Source organism: Gossypium raimondii, chromosome 13 (assembly GCF_025698545.1).
Source record: "Gossypium raimondii isolate GPD5lz chromosome 13, ASM2569854v1, whole genome shotgun sequence".
Taxonomy (NCBI): domain Eukaryota; kingdom Viridiplantae; phylum Streptophyta; class Magnoliopsida; order Malvales; family Malvaceae; genus Gossypium; species Gossypium raimondii.
Genome location: NC_068577.1, coordinates 37,170,628 through 37,194,478, shown reverse-complemented (window position 1 = coordinate 37,194,478; position 23,851 = coordinate 37,170,628). Strand labels below are relative to the sequence as shown.

The following is a 23,851-nucleotide window of genomic DNA, read 5'->3' as shown; positions in this document are numbered from 1 at the left end:
TAAACAATAGACCTTATGCTCCCCCTGTTTACAAAAAGCTTCCAAAAGGTCCATGTAAACCTCTTCACACAAATATCCTTGAAGGAATGCATTATAACATCCATTTGAGAGAGCGAACAATCATGTAGAGCAAAAAACTAATGATAGTGAGAATAGTAACTTGTTTCACCACTAGTGAAATAGTCTCTTGAAAATGCACTCCAGATTGCTACCGATAACTTTTACCTACAACTAGTGCCTTGAACCGCCTGATAGAGCCATCAGATTTATATTTCACCTTATAAACCCATTTTTAGCTAATGGGAACCTTATCAGGAGGCAAAGGCACCACCTTCCAGGCGCTATTTTCTTCCAAAAGCCTGAATTTCATGTTTCATCGCATCAATCCATCTCAAATCCAAAATGGGTTCTTGATAACTTTGTGGTTTAGTGATAGCAAATATGTTAGCAGCAAAAGAACAATTATGATATGGTAAATGGGAAGAAGAATAAAAATGAGAAATTACATATTGACCTGATTCAAGTGAAGCAGAGGATTGGTTAGAATAAACATAACCTTTCATCCATTGTGGTTGTTTAGAGAGACGCAAAGTACGACGTCATAAAAGTGTAGGTGATAAAGACACAATAGGTGAATCAAGCATAGGAACGAGAATGACAGATGGTGAGTAGGGTGGTCAAGCCATGATATTAGGTAGAGGAGAGAGTGAATTATCAATGTTAAGAAAATTGGTACCACTGAATGTAGGAAAGAAAAAGGAGATTTAACAGGAAATTTAAAAGGAAAATGGTTTTATGAAAACTGACATCCTAATTAACAAAACAAGTTTTTGTGTTGAGGTTGAATAAAATATAGCCTTTTTGGACAGTGGAATATTGCATGAATATAGACGAAATCGCTTTGGGTGAAAATTTGTCACTATAATAAGGTGTGATGACATAGCAAAGACAATTGAAAACCGTTTAACAAGAAAGATGATGTAATTTCTTATAGAAAACCTCAAAATGACTTTTCCAACCTAAAATAGGAGTTGGTAGATGATTAATAATAAAATAGGCTGCTAAGACACACTCACCCTAAAATTTACTAGGCATATTAGATTCAAAATTTTAAAGATTGAGCTACTTCAAGTAAATGTCAATGTTTACGCTTGACCACCCCATTTTGCTGTGGAGTGTAAGTACAAGAAATTTGGTGTATAATTCCCATGGTACTAAAATATTAATTACACTCAGTCTTAAAAAATTCACATCTATTATCACTCTGTATAATTTTAATAGTGGCTAAAAACAAATTTTTGATCATGACAAAGAATTGCTTGAGTTGTAAAAGAATATCACTTTTTAAACGTAAAAGATACACCCAATTCATACGAGTAAAATCATCTAAAATAGTCAAGAAATATCTATGCCCACTATGGGATGAAACCCTATACGAACCCCACAAGTCTAAATGATTAAGAGAAAACACTGCTTCAACCCAAGTTTTACTTAATGGAAATGGAAATCTAGTTTGTTTCGCTAATGGACATACATAACATTGTAGTATAGAAGTACTATTGGAAAAAATTCATGATTTCAAAGACATCCTATTAAACCTCGAAATAGAAGCATGACCAATGTGAGAATGTAACACCCGCTACTCAACCCGAATCACTGAGTCCGGATATCGAATGTTAGGACATACAAACACTTAGAATAATTTCTAAACCATCTGCATATAATCCCTTTTCAACATACTTCATATTATTTTAATAAAGTTTTCTAAACAAAATAGATAAGGAAAACATTCAAGAATACAATAAGTTGTTAAAATAATATAATACATTACAACATCACAAAAGTTAATTAAAGACAGACTCTTCTTGGCGTAGAGAACTATATGCCATACTCCTAAGATGTTCTTTTGTATGCATAATATCCCAACTTGTCATTTTCCTTGGCGTATTCATGACTTTGTCCCTCTTGAAGAACATACTCTCACATCAGCACTTGAAACGTAAACAAATGCTTTGTAAGCTCACGCAAACTTACTAAGTTTTAATACAGAATACCTTGGAGCCTTTTCAATTGTACTCCTCATCTTGAAAATTTCAGACTACATCTCTATCTTTGGTAGGCACTTTCATAATATCTGATATATACCTAAAAGCCAACTACCATACTTAATGTATCGACTCTAACTTCACTTTTTGGCTAACTTCAGATTTTACCAAACGATACATATCTTATTCCTTCTTAAAATAATAAAGGTACTTTTTAAAAGAATATCTATATTAAATATACATTTGTCGAAATCTTTTCCAAATAAACATAGAATACCTTTTCCCAGGATGGGTCCTTACAAATACTTCTATTGGCAAATAGGAAAACTAGTGGAGCTCTTAAGTTGAACTCTATACTGATCTTAATTCTAGCAGATTCTCATATTGATTCTGGTAGTTATCAAATTACAAATCAGATCATATCTTGAATCAACCCAAAATCATAACTTTTATTGATAATGAAACATTATAAATCATCTAGAAGAATCCCAAACGACTACGATACATAACATGAGAACTCCCAACTTGGCAAATGGCTTAGATTCTGGCCTCTAAACGAGACATGAAAACTATTCAGATATGGCAGGTACCAAATAACTCAGATTTCATTCCCACATAGCATAGACAACTCAGTCCAGCGAACACTTAGACCTTTCATAAATATGAATACACAAATTTACTGTACTGGCGGATTACTATGGTGAATACACCCTTCAAATAATACCTCTGAAGACTCTTTCAGAAGTTTTACTTAAATCATATTCAAACTCTTCCATAAGACAAACCATAACTTCGAGCCCATAAAATTCTCTATTTTGGCGGAACCATAGCGGATTCATATATCATGTATCACAAAGCCATTGCAGAATATGCCACAAGTGCATTTCAGAATACACCACAAAGGCTTCATAGATTATGCCACAAAGGTGTTATAGATACCCTGCCTAAATAGGCCCTGTTTGGTTACCACCAAAGCCCCACAAGAACTGTCGTGTTTGCGATATGGATTTGCCTAAACTCATTATCGCGTGAGATTTGCCCACTATCGCCTTAGGACATGCAAAAACCCCAATAGATAAATGTGACTCATCCTCCCTTTCTCGAACGTGCCATGGCCATGCTCTTTTCTCAAGATTGTTGTACTAAAATTTATGTTTACTATTCTGACAGACTACGTCGAATACCACCGCGAATTCAAAACTCATATAACGTAATTTCCTGGCACTCTGTTAAACCCTCATTTCTCCAACATTTTCAATCATGCATCATACATCTAACATAAGTACACATTCATGTAGGCTATACTCATATTCATAGTAGAATCTTACATCTTTAAATGCTTAACACACATCATCATGATCATGCATCACAAAATATATTCCATGTACACACATACTGTTCTTTCATAGGATCACTTGCACAAATACATACAACACGTCTCACACTTAAACTCACACATATACGTTTAGTAACCACTCAATGAATCATGCATCATTACTGGTACATCAACCATAAGAAGGACTTTCTAGAATGACTTGTAGGATTTGAGGCTAGGGACTCACCTGATACTCACCTATATTGTAGCTTAAAGTTCCAACTCGAGCACCTTTCACGAACTAGCAGCAACAACTTCTTTAAGAACATGGATTCACCATTAAAAACCATTTATAGATAATTTACTATCTCAACTATAGACGAGCCCCATGAAGGGCCTCTTATTCATAACTTGCTATTGTTCTGCTTCTTAACATCCTTACTCTTTCAAACACTTAACATGCAGAACTGTCAGACTTACCAAGAGGTGAAATATCCACTGATTAACTCAGAACCTTAGATTCCAACTTGATAAAGAGAAGAGAACATTTAACTTTAAGAAGAATAACTAGAGAGTAAGGTTAAAGGGGAAAAATTACCCAGACAATCCTTTCTACCATATATATACACCCAATACCTCTTAAAGGATTTTAACAAGTTTCAAATGTATACTGAAGTGGTCCCTTTAATGTCCTAAAAAAATTAGAGAAAATATAAAAAAATTCAATATCGATGTTATTTGAGTAGTGAAACCATTCATCTGACCCTCAACCAATTATGTTACATAACCCCAGATACACATCGTTCGAACAAACTCGGCGTACCATAACCATGGCGATAACTCATATATGGCATGTTATACTCAACCAGAACTTTTGAGGTGTACTCTTAGCTTGTCGTACTTTTCTTCTATTGAGAGATGCGACGAGAAGAAAATTCTTAAATACTTCTATAGGAGGATACTCTATGCACCAAACATTAGTTTGTCAAAATATCTATTCATTGGTCGACTACACTATTATAATGCACCAAATAGATAATTTCACAACTATATACCTTCCAATTGAATCTGCTAGAGTTGGGGTGTGACAGGGAATGTTAGAGTAAGAATGAATCGACAGTGGTAGTTATATGAAATGAGATGTTACCCACAATTGATTCAAATGTTGGTGAAGAAATAGTTTGAAAAGATTGAAGGATATACAAACCACCTTGTTCTTTACCAATCCCTTTCATTTTTCCACTTAAGAGATCTTGAAATATAGAAAAATAGGGATAAAATAAAGCAAAACAATGCAAGTCTTTAGCGAGTTTAGAAATTAAAAGCAAATTATAATGAAAATCTGGTATACACAACACATTGGCTAATTTAACATCAAGAGAAATAGTGCAAGAACCAATGTGTGTGATTGGCAAGGAGGAGCCAATAGGTAATCAGACACAAGAAAAAGATGATGCACTTGAAATAGCAGATTCCAAACATTGAAAGTTAGATAGCATATGGTTAGTGGCACTAGTGTCCAAAATCCATTCACAAGGCGAGACCATACCTGCCAAACTAGTCTCTGCTAAACTTGCAACAGCTACTACATTGAGCTTGTGTGAATACAGGTTCTTGAGGAAAATTGGATGGGCCAACATCAGCAATCATCACAGATCTAGTCAAATTCGAAGTCTTCTTTTTGGTGAACTTAAAATCGGAAGGATATCCGATTAACCTGTAACAACTTTTCTTTTTGTGTCTTTTGATCTTGTAATGGTTACCAACACCATTGAATTGCTTCTTTTGAGCCACTTTAGTTGAATACACCATTGTTGGATCAAAAGCAATCGACCATGAAGCATGAAGCCTTTGAGATTCTTCTTGCACCAGTATGGAATATGTTTGATTGAATGTAGGCAACAGAGTCATTAACAGAATCTGACTATGAATGACAGCATAAGTATCATTTAGTCCCATTAGAAACTAGAATGAATGTTGTTGAACAACATGTTCAACATTTTTCTTTGAGTGTCCAAAACAGCTACAAAAGGAAAATAGAACGAGTGCATCATATTCATCCCACAATAGACGCAATTTAGTGAAGTATACAGGCACTAGAGGAGACCCTTGACAATGAGAAGCAATCTGACGATGCAAGAAAAAACTCGAGAACCATCAAGCTTGTTGAAACGTTCAATAAGATCAGTCTAAACCATTGTTGCATTAGAAGTAAAGACAATTTCTACTGAAAGTTCCTTGTTCAAATTGTTTAAAATCCATGACAACACTATAGCATTGTAGATACAAATCGGCTATCACCAAGTCTTTAGAATAGTACCATCCACAAAACCCAATTTATTCTTTGCCCACAATGCTATTCACATAGCTCGGCTCCAAACAATATAATTCTCAGGCCTAAGAAGTTAATGAGAAACTAGTTGTGCACCTAAAGTTTCAGAGGGATGTAAGTACAATGGATGGTTGAAATTTATAGTATAATCCGGTGGAGTCACCCATTCTCACCAGCCAACAATTAGCAACCAATAACCAACACTGTTGGTTCAAGAAAGTTACCGATTAGCAAACAATCAAGCAGAAAAGATCTGCGAAATAAGATGAAGGATGCTAATTGACAAAACCAAACTATTAGTCATAGTAGATCTACAAAAGAGGAGATCTACGTCTACAAAAGAGAATGACGGACTGAGGAGAAAATCTCGAAAACTAGAAAAAGACAACCGGCAATGGTTTTGATACCATGTTGAGAAACGTCGGTGGTCGTAGTCAACTCGTGATACATTGGTGATAAGAACAAGAGAAGTAAGGTAGAGAAGCAAAGGCGGCAACTAGGACATGAAAAAGAGAACAGAAAAATAATTGGAAGTAACTTTTCATTAAAATGGTAAAAAGGTATATTTTAAGTTATAGCCACAATATATTTATACATCAATAGTTTACTCCCTAACCAACTAACCTATTAACAATTAACTATTAGCTAGCCTTTCAATGGAAGAACCCTAGAGATTAAAGTACCAGGAACATTGAAATTATTCGAGTAATTAAGCTTACTCGGAACTGCTACCATAAGCCATGACGGGGATTTAAGATACCACCATTTGAATAGGAAGAAGAAGAAGGAAGGAGAATAATTTGGGAATTTTTAAAATGAGCTTTCCTTGAATTTTATAGATTCAGGTTTTATTACTACTGAAGGTATCATGACAAAAATAAGCATTAAATGTATCTACTTTAGGCACATCAGCAACGGTATTTGATTGGAAAATGGACTCTTCACAACTAAAATACTCAATTTTAAAGTCAAGGTTGTTAGAAACGGTGGTGTGGCTAGAAAAAAAAGTAGTAGGCCCCATTGGAGATATCAGAACGACGCTGTTGCAATGTTTGGTGTACTCTAATGGGATTTCAAAAGGGATCAAGGAGGTTGTTTTCTGGACTTGAAGGAGGATAAATAGCGCAAATAAGATGAAGAGACTTGGAAGTAAATATTAGGTTTTAATATGGTTTTTGATAGGAATTTAAGGGATTAACTTAAAAATTTTGTATTTTTTAAGGGACCAAAAGAACAATTTTTCTTTTTTTGCAGGTCCAATCAACAATCTGTTAAGGGTTTAACGTATGAATGACCATTATGGTTAATTTTTCTAACGGTAGTGACTACATTGAGAATAAAAATTTTAGAGTGACTAAAATAGGATTGACAGTATTTTAGGGTGACTTCCAAGGAATTTACTCGTAAAATTATGCAACATCGTGTGTTGATTTGTCCCAAAATACTAGCTGCCTGTTGCTTATCGAGAACCAGCTTCAATTTTATTGTTGTTGTAAACCGCCATTACAAGAGCTATTTGGTTGAATAATTATCGATGTTTTGTCGCACCAATTCGCTTCTGAAGGCCATGGCTATTTGATTCAACTTTGCTATTATCATTTGTTGCAATTTTCTAAGGTATATTGTCATGTTAATTTGTTTTGTTGATTTGCTATTATCGATGTTTAATTGTTGTTTCCAATTAGTGTTAGGAGTATGAGTTGAATTATATTATATATGTTTAGACAACGAATCAATGATTAAGAATCTCATGGAGTCCATTCATCACGCATTTATGTTATTTGGTTGGTCTGATTGAAAATAAGTAAGATTAAAATTCAGTTAGATTGATTTAGATCCCATTAATTATGGACGTGAACTAAATAAGGGTAATTTTGATTGAACTTCTATTAATTTGAGTTTAAATAATAAATTTTGTTGGATTAACTTAGTACAGTTCATGATTAATATTTGTTTGATTAGAAGTTTTTATGAGATTGAATTAGAAACTAGTTTAACTTAGAAACTGGTTTGTAAGGGAGCCAAGAGCTATTGGTTTGTTTTTAATATGAGTTGATACATTTTTTACATTGAAGCGTAAGAGGTGACGAATTGTGGATAGCGAATGACGTCGGGAATAGAACGTTTCTAAGCAACCGACATTTAGAATTATAATTTGTGATACTTACGTTTTAAATTATTTTAAATGTTATAGTTAAATTATTAATTTAGTGATTGCGATTCCTTGTATTCGAAATGTTACTTGTGTAGTAGTTTATTAAATTGTTTTTAATGATGGTTACTATCGTTAAATTGCTATTTTTGTTAATTGATTATTTTTTGAAAATCATTGCTAAAATTACTATTTTAATAATAGATCAGATGCTTGATAAAATTAGTTAGAAATTTTTTAGATATGGTTAACATGCCATAGAGTGCAAGAGTCCCTATCATTGGTTATTGTTCATTGGGCAAACTGCATTAAACATCTGATAGTATTGTCATTGTTGCGCTTTGTGCATTTGGTGTGATGGTTGGTTATTGATTAAGTCGTGTTCATCGCACAATAGAGTTTTGTCATTGTTGATTGTTGTGCCATTTTCATCGTCCGTTTGGTGTTCGGTTGACACTCATGTATATAAGCGTCTTTCCTCCTTGTGTGACATGGGCAAAATAAACGCTATCGCTATTTACTAAATGCTTTGATAATGTTTCATTATTATTTTAAATGTTATTTATGATTGATTATTAATTATATTGTGTCTTTAAAATTTTCTATTCAACATGACTTTCACTACTCGAATTATTGCATATATATGTGTGTGTCTCTGATTAGAATGCTTTTATTTTAATTACATGCATTTGTAGTTTAAAATGTATTGGATCACCACTGAGTTATAAAAAGCTCAATATTCGAGTGTTTTTAATTTCCTGTGCATGTAAACGATTGTTTGTGAGTTTATAATCTAACAACATTGCCAAAGAGTCTCCGCAATCTATTTTTCGTAAAGATGTTTCCACTTAGTTCTAGCCTTGGAATGTGTTCAGGATGGTCTGATTAGTGGGTCACTTTTATACCAATTAATTGATTGAGTTGTAATAAATTATTTTAATTTTTTTAATTAAGCATGAATTTTGTTAAATGATTATTTATTTGTATTTTAAATTTTTATATTTTAATGTGTGTAACTGAATGATTAATTGAATGGGTTACTCCGACGACTATTGTATTTATGGTGTTACAAAAATCTTTTTATGCATGGTACATAAAATCTCAAGAGTTAGCTACATATGTCCAACAAGAAAACATCAATACCCCATCTTTTCATAAGTCTCAAAAACTTCGAAGTTCACCTAATTCATATATGACAAACTCTACACATACTCGAAGCTTTCCAACGTTTACTCCATGAACCAAGGTCTTATCATACTACAATTCTTATACACATCCAACTTATTATATATGTCAAATCACATAGGTCTTTTCAAAGCTCTACACAATTCAGTCATAAGTTTCTTAAAACATATCTTTTAGTGCATCTGTCACCAAATGCATATTGAAACACCACTCACCTTCAAGAGGTGTTTTCACATTGCCATCTCAATCTAGCAACGAATGGATCGAACTTTATCAAAGACTAATCCGATAAATCTTATAATTATACTAATTTCTAGTACATATCAAATTTATTATCAAATTACTAAAAATTTAGTCAGAATACGTAAAATTAATTCATGCATTACACAAATATACAAACTAATTTATAATGTAACTCAAAACGAAAAGTAACATAATAATATTAGAAATACATTACATATTAACTCCCTTACACACTATTTCATCACAACAACATGAACAAAAACAGGAACACCTGAACAAGTACACTTGATTATTCACTATTATACAACACAAATAGCTCTTATTATATATATATATATATATATATATATATATATATATATATATATGATGATACATAAATTTCTAAACTCAAAATATATTATTTGCTATGGTTAGTGGATGCATCATATTAGTGGTCATTGTAGTAAAGTCAGTGTAGCTGATGTTCTCCTCTATCTGTAAAAGTAAGGTAAAAAACAAAGTCAGCTATTGTTTGCATGATTTTTGTTTATATTTAATGTATTAATAGTACATAAATTAATATAATAAATTTGGATCAACCAATACGATTAATGATATCATTTCATTAAAATATAAATTATTTCAATTTTAATGATATAATATCATTTAACTAACAACAGAAAAGTTATTATAATCCTAAAATGCTCTTAGCATTTTATCATTGCTATTTTGTTCTTATTTACCGTTTCATGAAGACATTTATTTGCAGCTGTCATGATCCCTTCCTTTAACCAAGAAAAGAAACACAGTTATTACACAAATATAACATTCAATTAAATAATTTTAATATAAAAAGATATATAGACGCACCTATGGATTGGATTTGCTTGATACATATAAATATAGTTAAATCTTACATTTATTTTATTAACTTCAACGTTCTAATTTACATCAATTTAATACACTTTCAATAATCTGTGATATTTTAATTTGACATCAATTTACAAGCACTGGTGAATAAATTATGTTGAATGTATTCTGGTCAATATATAATGAGTCGCTGTCACGAATAATTATCAAAATTTTAGTTATTTTAATAAATCTAAACTATTCCAAAAAAACAATCTATACTATTATTTAAGAATTTGAGTGAGTTAATGTCACCCATCAATCAGATCACAATTCAATTGTAAAAGAACAAAAAATCATTTATTTTACAAATATTATTATAAAAGTATTTTTAGCTTTTATATTTATATATAGAATTTAGAAAGAAAAACCTCACATAGTAATATTTGAACTTAAGATATTATTATTTATATTGTCCTAGTTTTATCATTTCAATTGAAATTATGTTTAATTTTATATAAATTATTTTATAAATTTATTCAATGTACCATTTATTTAGGATAAAATTAAAAGTTTTTGTAATTATTTAAAAGGAAATTATATCTACTTCTTTTACCTGAAAAACACCAACATTTTTAAATGCAATATTTGTTCAAGAACATATAATGGAAAAAAGTTTCACCATCTACAGATTGTGACTATATTAAAATAAGTAAACATCAATCCAATTAATTAAATTATTTTACGGAATTAATAATATAATTAAGCGTTATATCACATAATTGTATTTAAGTGAATGATTATTTTAATAATTATTATTATGGAAAAATATCAGCAGATAGTTTTTCTGGTAAGAGCTAAATTGAAAACATATCTTAATGGTTAATCTTTTAAGAGTAAATTACAAAAAAATATCTATTTTAAATTGCTATATTAGAATTAAATTGTAACTTTTAATAATTTTACTATGGAATTGGTATTAGTGACACCAAGTTTAGTCAGTACGTATAGATATTAAAGATAACATATTTTATCTATAAAGCCACTTGCTAGTATTATAAAATGTATTTTTTATCCCATAATGGACATGCTTTAAGTATTTGTAAAAAAAAAATTTAGTTCGTTGTACTTCGTATTTTACACAAAAATCAGCTAGAGTTTTAAGTTTTGTTTGTATGTAAACACTTATAAAACCAAAATGGATTAATGCGAACAGTCATACTAACCTTGTTCCTTAACATTTGGATTTCTTGAAACATAATGTCGATCTGCATTTCATGCAACAAACTAATATAAATATATATTAAAAATGAATATATGGTATGGAAAAATTGAATTAAATTATAATTAAAATCAACTATACCTTGGTAGATCGAATATGATTGATCCAAATTTCTAAATGCTTTTCAAGTACAAGCAATTCATTTAAGGACATATATTCACATCCCCTCCAAACATGTACCTGTAAAAGATCAACTAATTTAGTAACATCACTGATATTTTGTTACCATTCTTAATAATTTTTCTTTTTAATTACTATTTAAACTATTTCTACCACATGAAGACACATGAGTTTACATGAATCTTGTGTTCCCAATTCTTAAATTTATGTGTCCTAGGTTTAAGATAAAAATTTCGGCTTCTTTAATCAAAATTTATTTTCTCAAGTTGGGCCATTTGTTATGTTGGTATTGGCTAGTTATAATCCCGCATCACCTCGCATATATTATGTAAGAGGGCATTATGCCTTCATTTGATTTCATCCCAACATTAGTTTTTCTCTCACTTAATAATCTGTTTTTAGTATATTTAAGAAAATCTTTTAATTAAGGTTTAGTTTGTAATTATTTTTTATAGTGAAGTTATCATTTGATGTTGGTGTCCAAAAATGTAAGTAATTTGCTAAACTTCATAAAGTTGATGTGTTCTCTCATTTATTTATTTTACTTGCATCAGTTGGTCTTTTTATTGTATTTAATATTCAATAGATATTATTGGGTTAATTCGTTGCACTTGTATAGTTTCAATTTAGTATTAGTGTTCCTAATTCGGTTTTGGTGTTCAATATTAAATTATAGCTATGTAGAATATTACTTGATGTCCCCAATAATTAGTATCAGAGCCTTGGTGAAGAAATGCTAATTTTTTTAGCATGTTGTGATTGTAGCGTTGTCTGGTCATCCATGTTAGAAAAGAAATTTTCACTATTAGAGATTATTCATGATTCATTGGTTATTAGGTAGAAGTGTGATTGTGTGAAAGTGCATGTTAAGGAAAGTTTTGTCTAGGAAAGACTTGTTATTTAAGAATGTCTTTATGACCCACATCACTTTCTTGGGAATTTACCTGGTGCACTATTCTTAAACTATACTCATTATTCTAGTATCAACAGCCTACTATTGAATATTGTTAATTGGTGTTGAAATGGCATTGAGGCCGTCATCAAGCTTGTCACCTGTACCAATGAGGACAATAGTGTCAAATGCAAACTTTTCGGTGGAGTTGTTTAATGGAACCAGTCGTATTGACATGTGGCAAGGTGACATACTAGATGCATTGTTTTAGTAAGGCCTAGAAATCGATATCAAAGAAGAAAAACCTGAAGAAACGGAGGAGAAACAATGGAATACTATCATTCAATTGGCATGTGGTATTAATTTGATCTTGTTTTTCTAGGGAGCAGAAGTATAAGTTCAAGAATGAAACTTCTGTATATACATTGAGGAAAGCATTGGAGGAGAAATTCCTAAAGAAAAATAGCCAGAATCATCTCAACATGAAGAAAGATTGTTTAGATTTGATTATCAACTAGACACCACTATGAATGTACACATCACGACTTTTAATCAACTAATGAAAGCCTTACTGTGTTTAGATAAAACCTTCAAAGATGAAGATTTGGATTTAATGTTGCCACCATCAGTTCCTGATGAATTTGAATATCTTGAAGCAACCTTACTTCATGTAAAGAATAAAGTAACATTTAAAGAAGCAACTGGTGATTTGTATAATTATGAGCTTAGGAAGAAAACTAGAAGGAAAGTAAGAATAATGTAGTAGAGGCATTAGTAGCACACGATCATTTGAAAAGCCGAAAAGGAAAGGGTGATCAAAGTCAAAAGTCAGACTTGGAAATATGAATGTGTCTTTTGTCATGATAAAGATCATTGAGAGAAAGACTGTCTGAAGCTAAAAAAGAAGGATAAAAGTGCACTAGATTCATGTATTGTAGAGCGAGATACTAATGAATTTAAACTATCATTGGTTGTTTCACCATCATTATTCTATTCAGACGAGTGGATATTAGACTCATAATGCACCTATCATATGTCCCCTAATCAAGAATCATTTTTCAATTTACTGGAAGTAAATGGAGGAGTTTTTTTATATTGGCAATAACAACATCTGCAAAACAATTAGGATAGATTTAATACGACTATAGAATCAGGACGAATTAACCAAGGTTTTAAGGAATGCTCGATATGTACTTAGCTTGAAGAAAAATCTCATCTCTTTAGAAGCTTTGGAATACAAAGGCTCTATTATTACTATGAGAGATGGAATTTCGAAAGTTATATCTAGAGAACTTGTGGAAATGAAAGGTATTAGGAAAAATAACTTGTATTACTTCCAAGGTAGTACAATTATTGGGGGAAGCAGTTGTAGCCTCTATTGATGACAATTTTGATTGAACCAAGTTGTGGCATATGTGGTTGGGACATGCTAGTGAGAAATCCTTGCAAATTCTAGTACAATGAAGATTGTTGAAAGGTGCAAAGGCTTGCAAGTTAGAACTTTGTGAGCATTCTGATTTGGGGAAGCAAAAAAGAATGAAGTTTGGCACCGCTATCCTTGATACAAAAGGTATTTTGAATTATATCCATTCATATGTGTGAGGGCCTTCCAAGATAACTTCATTGGGAGGGAAATACTACTTTGTAAATTTTGTGGATGACTTTTCTAGAAGAGATTAGGTGTATACAATGAAAACTAATGATGAAGTGCTCGAAATTTTCCTTAAATGGAAAAATATGATTGAAAACCAAACTGGAAGGAAAATAAGGCAACTTAGGATGGACAATGAAGGGTAATATAAAAGTGATACATTCTTTGACATTTTCTAAAAGTATGGTATTGTTTAACACTTCACAGTTAAAGATACACCACAATAGAATGTTGTGGAAAAGTGTATGAAAAAGTGTATGAATCAAAAATTGTTGGAGAAAGTTCGACGTATGTTGTCCAAAACTTGGTTGGGCGAGTAATTTTGGGCTAAAGATGTGACATATGTTGGCCATCTTATTAATCATTTTCCATAATCTATTATAGAAGGCAAAACACCTATGTAGGTATGGTCTGGAAAACTTGTTACTAGTTATGATTCCTTACATGTGTTTGGATCTACTATGTGTTACCATGTCAATGAGCCAAAATTAGATCCAAGAGAAAATAAAATTCTCTTTCTGAAATCACCTTTGGAGTAAAGAGATTCTAACTTTGGTGTGTAGATAAGAAGAAAATAAATTATAGAAAAGTTGTTACTTTTAATGAGTTTGCCATGTTGAAAAAGGTAAAATATGGAGGCCTAATGACATTTTTAGCCCTCTCACTTTACGAAAAATATCATTTTAGCCCTCTATTTAAACTTTCACCTTTTTTAGCACTTAAACTTGTTTTTTTGTCAAATCACCCAAAAATGAGTGGAAAAGTTAACTTTTTTAACTCTACTAATGTGACACACACGTGGATGACATGTCAACATTTAATTTTTCAAAAAAATTTAAAAAATATTTTTAATAATTAAAAATTATTAAAAAAGTATAAAAATTTAAAAAATATTTTTTTAATATTTTTAATATTTTAATAAATAATTAAATGCTGACATTTCATCCGCGTGGCAATCCATGCAGTAAAGTTAACTAATGTTAACTTATTCATCCATTTTAGGGTGATTGGACAAAAAATACAAGTTCAATGGCTAAAAGAGGTGAAAAATTAAATGGGGGATAGAATGATTTTTTTTTTGTAAAGTTGGAGGCAAAATAAGTCATTATGCCAAAAATAAATATGTTTAGATAAGTGATACTCCGCAACAAGTGGAGTTTCAAGAAATGATGGTTAGCTTAATTTATAAGCGTGATTCTCCAACCATAATGGAGGAATCAAAAAATTAAGAGGTTCTAACCTAAGAACCGCTAAATACACTAGAACCACCTGTAGCTACAAGGCCAAGGAGAGAAATTTGTAGAATTGCTTGTTTTGCTTATATTATGGCCTTTGCACTCTAGTTGTAGATAATGATATTCTTATCACTTATTATGAAGCACTACAAAGCTTTGAAAGTGACAAAAAGCTTTGAAAGTGACAAGTGGAAAAGAGTCATGTATGAAGAAATACAATCTCTGCAGAAGAACAATACTTGAGAGCTGGCGCAATTGCCAAAGGGTAGGAAAGCAATTTGGTGCAAGTGGATATATGCAAAGAAAGAGGGATTTCCTATCAAGAAAATGTTCGCTACAAAAGAAGATTGGTAGCTAAAGCATATGCTTAGAAGGAAGGAATTGCCTACAATAAAGTATTTCCCCTTATTGTAAAACATTCCTCCATTAAAATTTTGCTGGCTTTGGTAGCACAATTGAATTTGGAGCTAGCTCAACTTGTTGTAAAGACAACTTTCTTGCATTGTGATTTAGAGAAAGAAATTTATGACTTAATCAAAAGGATATAAGATTGCTGGTGGAGAAAATTGGGTTTTTATATGTTAAACAAATCATTGTATGGGTTGAAACACTCCTTTAGGTCGTGATACAAATGATTTGATAGCTTTATGAGAAGACAAAAGTAAAATAAAAGAAAATATTACCATTGTGTGTATTTGCAAAAGCTACAAGATTGATCTTTCATTTATCTCCTATTGTATGTTGATGATATGTTGATTGGTTCAAAAAGTCAAAGAGAAATAGATGAATTGACGGCTCGATTGAAGCAAGAGTTTGAGATGAATGATCTAAGTAAAGCTAGGAAAATTCTCGGTATGGAGAAACGTAGAAATAAAAAGAAGGGCAAGCTTTGTTTGACTTGGAAACCATATCTGAAGAAGGCACTACAATGTTTTATTTTGAATGAAAATACAAAACATGTAAGTACTCTACTTGTTTCTTGGTTGAAACTTACAGTATGTTTGGATTGTATTAAAACTAGGGAAAGGTAACGAAAGTATAAGAAAATAATATAACTGCCTTTGTTTAGATAGTTCCTTTTATTTGAGTAAGGAAAGTAAAGAGAGTTGAATTTCCCATGCTTTCCTTAGTTCTTAGTTTTTAATTAGCCCAATTTGAGGGAAAAGCTAAGGAAAGGAAAGTAAGGTTATTTTTAAAATGCAAAATTACATTTTTTTATCCTATTAGATTTTATATGATTTATTTTACAAAAGGATATAATTGGAAAAATCATTATAATCAATCATTTCCTTATCTTTCCACAGTTTAACCAAACAAAAATTGTAAATGTTCTTTTACTTTACTTTATCAATTTTATCTATCCAAACAAAATAAACATACATAATATCCTTTCTTTAACCTTCCTTTCTTTTCTTTTCCTTTATAATTATTTATCCAAACATAGGGTTTGTGCTCAATTATCTCCTAAGAGTGATGAAGAACAAAATATATGACAAATGTTCCATATGCTAATGCAATTGGAAGCCTGATGTATGTGATGGTGTGTACTTAGCCAAACATTTCACATGTAATTGGAGTTGTGAGTAGGTATATGTATAATCCTAGCAAAGGACATTGACAAGCTGTGAAATGGATTTTATGGTATCTTCTAAAAACCATAGATGTTGGTTTAATCTTTGAGAAAGATATGTTTGGTTAATGTTTAGTTAGATATGTTGATTCCAGTTATAGTGGTGATTTGGCTTGTTAATGCTCCAGCAAGTTGAAAATCGATCTTATAATTTATAATAGCTTTATCAACTATAGAGGCAGACTACGGGTTAGTTTAGCATTGCTTTTGAGAAGTGCTTTTAAAAAATGCTGTGGAAAAGTGATTTTGAGAAGTACTTTTGAAAATTTTGGTTTAAAATTTAAGTGTTTAGTATTGTTATCAAAAAGTGTTTACGATAATTAAAATGTTCATTTTAGACATTGTGTTATAAAGTAATAAATATGCATTTAAATAATGTTCAAATTAGTTAATATTATGATATCTTAGTAAGAATATAAAAAATAATTTATTCTAATTTATTTTTAATATTTTAATAAATGAAATATAAATTTTAAATATTTTAAAGCAATTAATATTAATTATTCATAATATTTAATTTGAATATTTAAACTATATTTTAAATAATAAAATATTATATATTGAAAATAAATTTTAAAAGAAAATAATTACATACACCATATAAATATTATATAAAAACATTATAAGGGTTAAAAGCTGTCATTTATTTCTAAAAATACTTTTGTCAAAAGCAAAAGCTAAAAAAACTATTTTTACTTTTGGGTTGAAAAACACTTTTCAAAAGCATTTCTGACTCCAAAAATTGTCTGTTTAGCATTGCTTTTGACTTTAAAAGTACTTTTAACCCTAAAAGTACTTTTAAGAGGCAATGCTAAACAAAACCTACATTGCGGTTTCAAAGTTATTAAAGAGATTGTTTGTTCAAGGACTTAGCTTAATAGGTTGTAGAAAAACTTAAAATTGTATTTTAAAAGAATAAACAAGTTAAAAATTAGACAAGATCAATTTTGTTTAAAAAGTGACATGAAAAGAAATACTTAGAAAAATGGGAAAAAGTCTTAAAGAAATGAGTACATTTTAGCATTGAAATATTTTTAAAATTTAAAATATATAAATAACTAATTTTAATTTAATTTATACAATTTCAACTTAAATTGTATGTAAATGTTAATCAGGTTGGTATAAAGTAATAACTAATAAATCATAAATTCTTAATTATTTTTCTCAGATTTTTCCTTTAAATTAAACCATGTATAATTGAATTTGTTGGCTTATCAAGAAATATATATAGGAAACTAGTTTTTTTATGTCCCATACACATGTTAATTATATGTATTAATTAAACTATATTAAATTATTTTATAATTTTGTATAACCTTTTATAAAATATGGTGAAATAGCTTAGAAATAACTAGAATATTTTTAATAGCTCTGTGTAATTAATTGTGCAATTTTTTCTTATATTATATATTTAATATGAATTCATATCATAATATTAAAGTATAAAATATTTAATTTGTAATTAATTACTTAAAATTTTTTATTTAAATAATTTATCCATTATTTTTCAACAATAGAGTTCATATTAATTTATATAAAAGATGGCAGTGTGTCAAATAATATGACTATTCATTAGACAAAAACAAATTTATGGCAGATAAAAAATTTATTTAAATGTTGGTAATGCACGAATTAATTGTATTAATATTAAATTATATTGAATACTTTCATATTTTTATTACAATTAATAGACTCATACGAATTTCATATTTTTGAATAAAATTGTAAAAGAATAAAATTCGGTTAACAATTTAAAACAAAAACTTATATACTTTTATAATTACTATTTTTATTGTGAAAATAATATAGTATTTTTGAATTTATTTAAAATTAAAAATATTATTAAATATTTTTACATTACTGAAAAATTGTAAATTATTTTTAAATATATAAATATTTAGAATTATTAAATATTTTTATTATAAAAATATTATTGTATTATTTTGATTTATTAACATTAAAAATTTTAGTTATGATGAAGTGGAATTTAAGTACAGGTGTAACGGGGAAATTTAGTTATTCCTCTTCTTTATTGTGTTTATTAATAAAAGTTTGATTCTCAAAAAACATAAATAGATAGAGAGACCAAAAAACAAAATAACAATTTGTCCTGCCTGCTAAAAAATAATTGAAAATTTACCTCGGCCCTTTCTGAAGTATTTCTATCTCCTGCTTCAGCATCTCAATCTCCTTTTTTGCATCCTGCTTATGTTTCATAAAATTAAAATAAAGGAAAACCTTGTTAGGTGTGCATAACACTTTTTCCATAAAAAAATTTGAAAGGCAAGTGATTCTAGTATACAATTAAACTAGTTTTATATAACAATCTGTTCGTAAAATTTATTAATATAATTGCTTGTTATACATGTAAATTTTTAATCAATTCGTTATCTTTATTATTTCGATCTAAAAATATTGTCTATAAATATATAAAGGTTGAAAGCTATTTTACGTGAAACAAGTAATTCGATAATTTTAATTTACTTTAAACTTTATTTACATGGTCTACATTAATAATATATGAAATATGACTATTGAATTATCAATTTATTAATCTTACCTAAGTTATGAAAATCAATTTTACATTACTCTAACTACTTTTAAAAAAATATTAGTGTAACTAGATTCCTCTCTAATATTAAATATAAATATTTATATAATATAATATTTTGGTTAAAATTAAATAAAAATATTTTTTAATTAATGTAAATTTAAAATGTCTATGCACAAGTACAGTAAAGACTACAAGTTTTAATGGATTGGGTTAGATAGTTGGATCGAATCTATGTATGGTATTAACATAATTCATGTTTGTCTGATTCATGTGGCTTGAAATATGAGTTTTGAAATTTTTTAATTCCATTTATATTTATAAATGATAAACTCAAATATGTTTTAGGCATGGATTTTTTTTTTAAAACTTTTAAAACATTATGCTATTTTTAATAGAGGTGCTCATGGGCCGGGCCGGGCCGGGCTCGGGCCGGGCCCATAAAAAATTTCGGCCCGGGTCGAAAATGGGCCTAGAATTTTGCCTAAGCCCGGCCCGGGAAAAAAATCATAAGCCCGGGCCCGGCCCGGCCCGTTTTTTAAATAAATACCAAAAAAATATTTTAAAAATTAAAAAAAATTAAAAAAAGTATTTTAAAAATATTTTAAAATTAAAAAAAATTAAAAAAGTATTTTTAAAAAATTTTAAAATTTAAAAAATTTAAAAAAAGTATTTTAAAAGTATTTTAAAATTAAAAAAATAAAATAATAAAATATTTATTATATTGGGCCGGGCAGGCCGGGCCAGGCAAAAGTTGTGCCCGAGGCCGGCCCTTTTAATCGGGCCTCGTTTTTTTCCCAAGCCCATATTTGGGCCTATATTTTACCCAAACCCTCCCATATTTGGGCAGGCGGCCCATGAGCACCTCTAATTTTAATTTAATAATTGAATAATTTATATATTTTATTAAAATTTACATATATTTTATTAATTTTAAATGTTTATATTATAATATTATATATTATTTAAGTATAAATTTTATTATGCGATGTAAAATCTATGATATATTAAAATAAAATAAAATATTACAATATTGAAAGTTAAGTCAAAGAACTCAACTCCGCATAGAGGTGCTCATGGGCCGGGCGGCCCGGCCCGGCCCGACGGCCCGCCCGAAATATGGGAGGGTTTGGGTAAAAATATAGGCCCGAAATATGGGCTTGGGCAAAAAAACGAGGCCCGATTAAAAAACGGGTCGGGCCTCGGGCACAACTTTTTTGGCCCGAGCCCGGCCCGGCCCGGCTCGGCCCGAATATAATAAATATTTTTATTATTTTTTATTTTTTTAATTTTAAAATACTTTTTTTAAATTTTTTAAATTTTTTAAATTTTAAATTTTTTTAAAATACTTTTTTAATTTTTTTTAATTTTAAAATATTTTTAAAATACTTTTTTTAATTTTTGTTTTAATTTTTAAAATAAATTTTTGGTATTTATTTAAAAAACGGGCCGGGCCGGGCCCGGGCTTATGATTTTTTCCAGGGCCGGGCCGGGCCGGGCCCGGGCATAGGACCCGGGCCGAAATTTTTTTATTGGCCCGGCCCGAACCCGGCCCATGAGCACCTCTAACTCCGCAAGGCTAACAAGTTGATAGCGGTCTATTCAAACAATTTTTCAATGGTAGTACTAGAATTTAATTATCCACTTAACGTATCGCACTCGTTTTCAATTATAAAATTCCAATGCAATAAAATTATTACCATCAGTTAATTTAATTTTTACTAATTTTTCAAGATTAATATTTGTATGTTAAAAATTATGCAGAGTATGATACTATTATAATTTGTCATTAAATTACTAATAATTTAGATAAAATATATTATATTTAATTGATTTATTCATGACTCGACTTGATCTATAAAAAAATCTAATCATTTCTAAAAATCTATTTTAGTTTGTATTTTTCTAACTAGATGATAGTTAAAAATTATATAAATTTTTGAAGATGGTAAGGGTTTTTATGAGTCGGATCATGAATAAATTAGTTGGATATGATATATTTTATCTAAATATAAATTTTATTGCTATCATGATTTGAATAAATTTTAATGTATAATTTTCTTTTGATTTCTCAATATATCTACTGAAATTAACTCAATAACTAATCCTTCACATTCTATAAGTCCATTAAAACTAAATACTTGCCACGGATTAATGTATAAATTTTAATAGAGAATAAAATAAACTTCACAACTCCTAAGACTTTTAACATTCACAATGATACTAGATTATTATTTTTGGGAAAAATTGCATACAATCAATTGGACTAATGACCACCACTATTCCTAATCTCCACCCATCCTTAAAAGTTGTCAATATTAATTAATATTATCCGGTCATCCAGATCACGAGAAAGCAATTATTTAAAGAATTTCTTAGTGGTTAAGAAATGTGAACTTTTTGGTCATGCTAATTAACCCACAATTCTAACAATATATCCTATTGGTACGTTGAATAAGAAGAATCTGATTCAACACCCACTTTGCTGGTAATTATGGTGATAATATAGTTTTTTTTTTTAAATATATAACATAATTTGTGCCAGAGATCAGCAAATTTCAACACGATGATATCGAATATATATTATTCAGTTTTTGAAGTTTTTACATTCCTTGGTTCGAAAACCTTTTATTATTTTTAAAAAGATATTAAAGTTTATTTTATATTAATAGTTTTATACTTAATTTTAAATAAAATATTTTTAACTAATAAATAGTCATTTAAGTCGAGAATGAATCAGCTTAAAATGTAGAATCATAATTCAAACTTGAATAAAAGAAGTATCTCAATGGACAAATAACAAGTGGTGTTGAAACCATTTAAATTACATGCGGAAAAAATATTATAGAGACCCATGTACTAAAAGAATTAAATTGCATTTTGTCTCTTCTACTAAAAAAATAATTAAATTAGTCTCTATTAGTTAGATAAAAAAAGTAAACGGATCATTCTATTAAAAAATTTATCTATTTCTACTATTAAAAATTGATCTATATACATCAACATGAGGTACATGTGGCAGCCACATGGCACGGTTTAGTTATTCCTCCTGACGCAAGTTTTTAACAATAAAAATAGATAAAATTTTAATAAAAAAGATTGATTTGCTCTCTGATCTAATGTATAAGAACTAATTTGTATACTTTTTAAGTAAAACAAGTAAAATGTAATTTAAATTTTAGTATAAATACTGACATGGTACTTTTACCAATTAGATGGTGAAGCTTGATGTTTTGAGTTACTGATATGCTATTTGATTGTAGTTGTATGCAACTTCGTAAAGAAATATTCTACATATATGATCGTAAATGTATGACTTACCATAGGTTCCACCATGGGTTCATCAGCCGGAGGTCCTCCAGTGTACTTGCCATACCTCTCAATAAGCTCTTGCATGGTCCTTAATTCCAAAAGAAAAGAAAAGATTAATTCAAACTCCAAGTAGAATATTAAATAAAATTTGTATAATTATTATGTTAATCTGACAAAAAAGATTATGTTTGTCCATCTACTTTATGTATGTATATTAGAGCAAGAAATGAAGATGATGCAGGGAGAAGAGACCCTTTGGTGGCTAGTTCATAGAGCTTTCCATGAGCGGAGAAAATGACGACTCCAATTTCAGCATCGCACAGAACAGAGAGCTCCTTAGCCTTCTTAAGGAGGCCAGCTCGGCGCTTGCAGAAGGTAACCTGCCTGTGCACCGGATTCTCAATGCGCTTCATCTGAACTCTTCCACGACCCATCGGACGAAAACGATCACAATATCTCAACCTTCAACCTTTGATGTTTTGATGTTCTTCTAATCTGATCTGATCTCCTATATGCAGACAACCTCCCACTAGTTTGAACTAGCTTCGAGGTTGTTGCAATACTACTTTGGACTTAGCCCTCTCCCCCAAGAACTCTCTAACAGTTGCTTCTCTTTGGTTTTACAACTTCAACCTTTATATTGTCCCCTTAGATTCTCCTCGCTCACTTTACCACTTTCAAATATAAATTTTAGTCGACACCCTTCCCTTTCACTCTTCACTAATCTCTCTTTTATTTCCTATACCACTTAAATTCCTGCTAAGCTTTTCTTACACTATACATTTAAATCGAATATATTTTCTATTATCGTGTTATCATAAACATGACAAATACTATGGCAATCAATTACGGTAAACATTAATAATCGAAAGAATCAAAACTGCATAAATAGTGCAACTATTACGATAATTCTGGCCTCTGCTGCATGCATGGTGACAAAAATAGTCACAGTGATTTTTCATGGCAAACATTTTAAATTTTATTCAATATTTTAATGGATGTAATATCTACTATAAGTTATCTTTAGATATCAATTCAAAACATGGGACATTGTATTTTGCTTGCATAATCAATT

General features: G+C 29.9%; 1 protein-coding gene across 1 annotated transcript; it reads right to left on the bottom strand.

Annotated features, from left to right (window-relative positions):
- Positions 1-9,507: 9,507 nt before the first annotated feature.
- Positions 9,508-23,504, bottom strand: LOC105784527 (agamous-like MADS-box protein AGL12). The gene is given in 8 exon segments (XM_012610433.2): positions 9,508-9,749; positions 9,998-10,039; positions 11,330-11,371; positions 11,467-11,552; positions 11,555-11,565; positions 19,054-19,115; positions 22,786-22,864; positions 23,029-23,504. Coding segments are annotated over 8 exon segments (591 nt in total). The 5' UTR covers positions 23,211-23,504; the 3' UTR covers positions 9,508-9,662.
- Between the last annotated feature and the right edge of the window lie 347 nt (positions 23,505-23,851).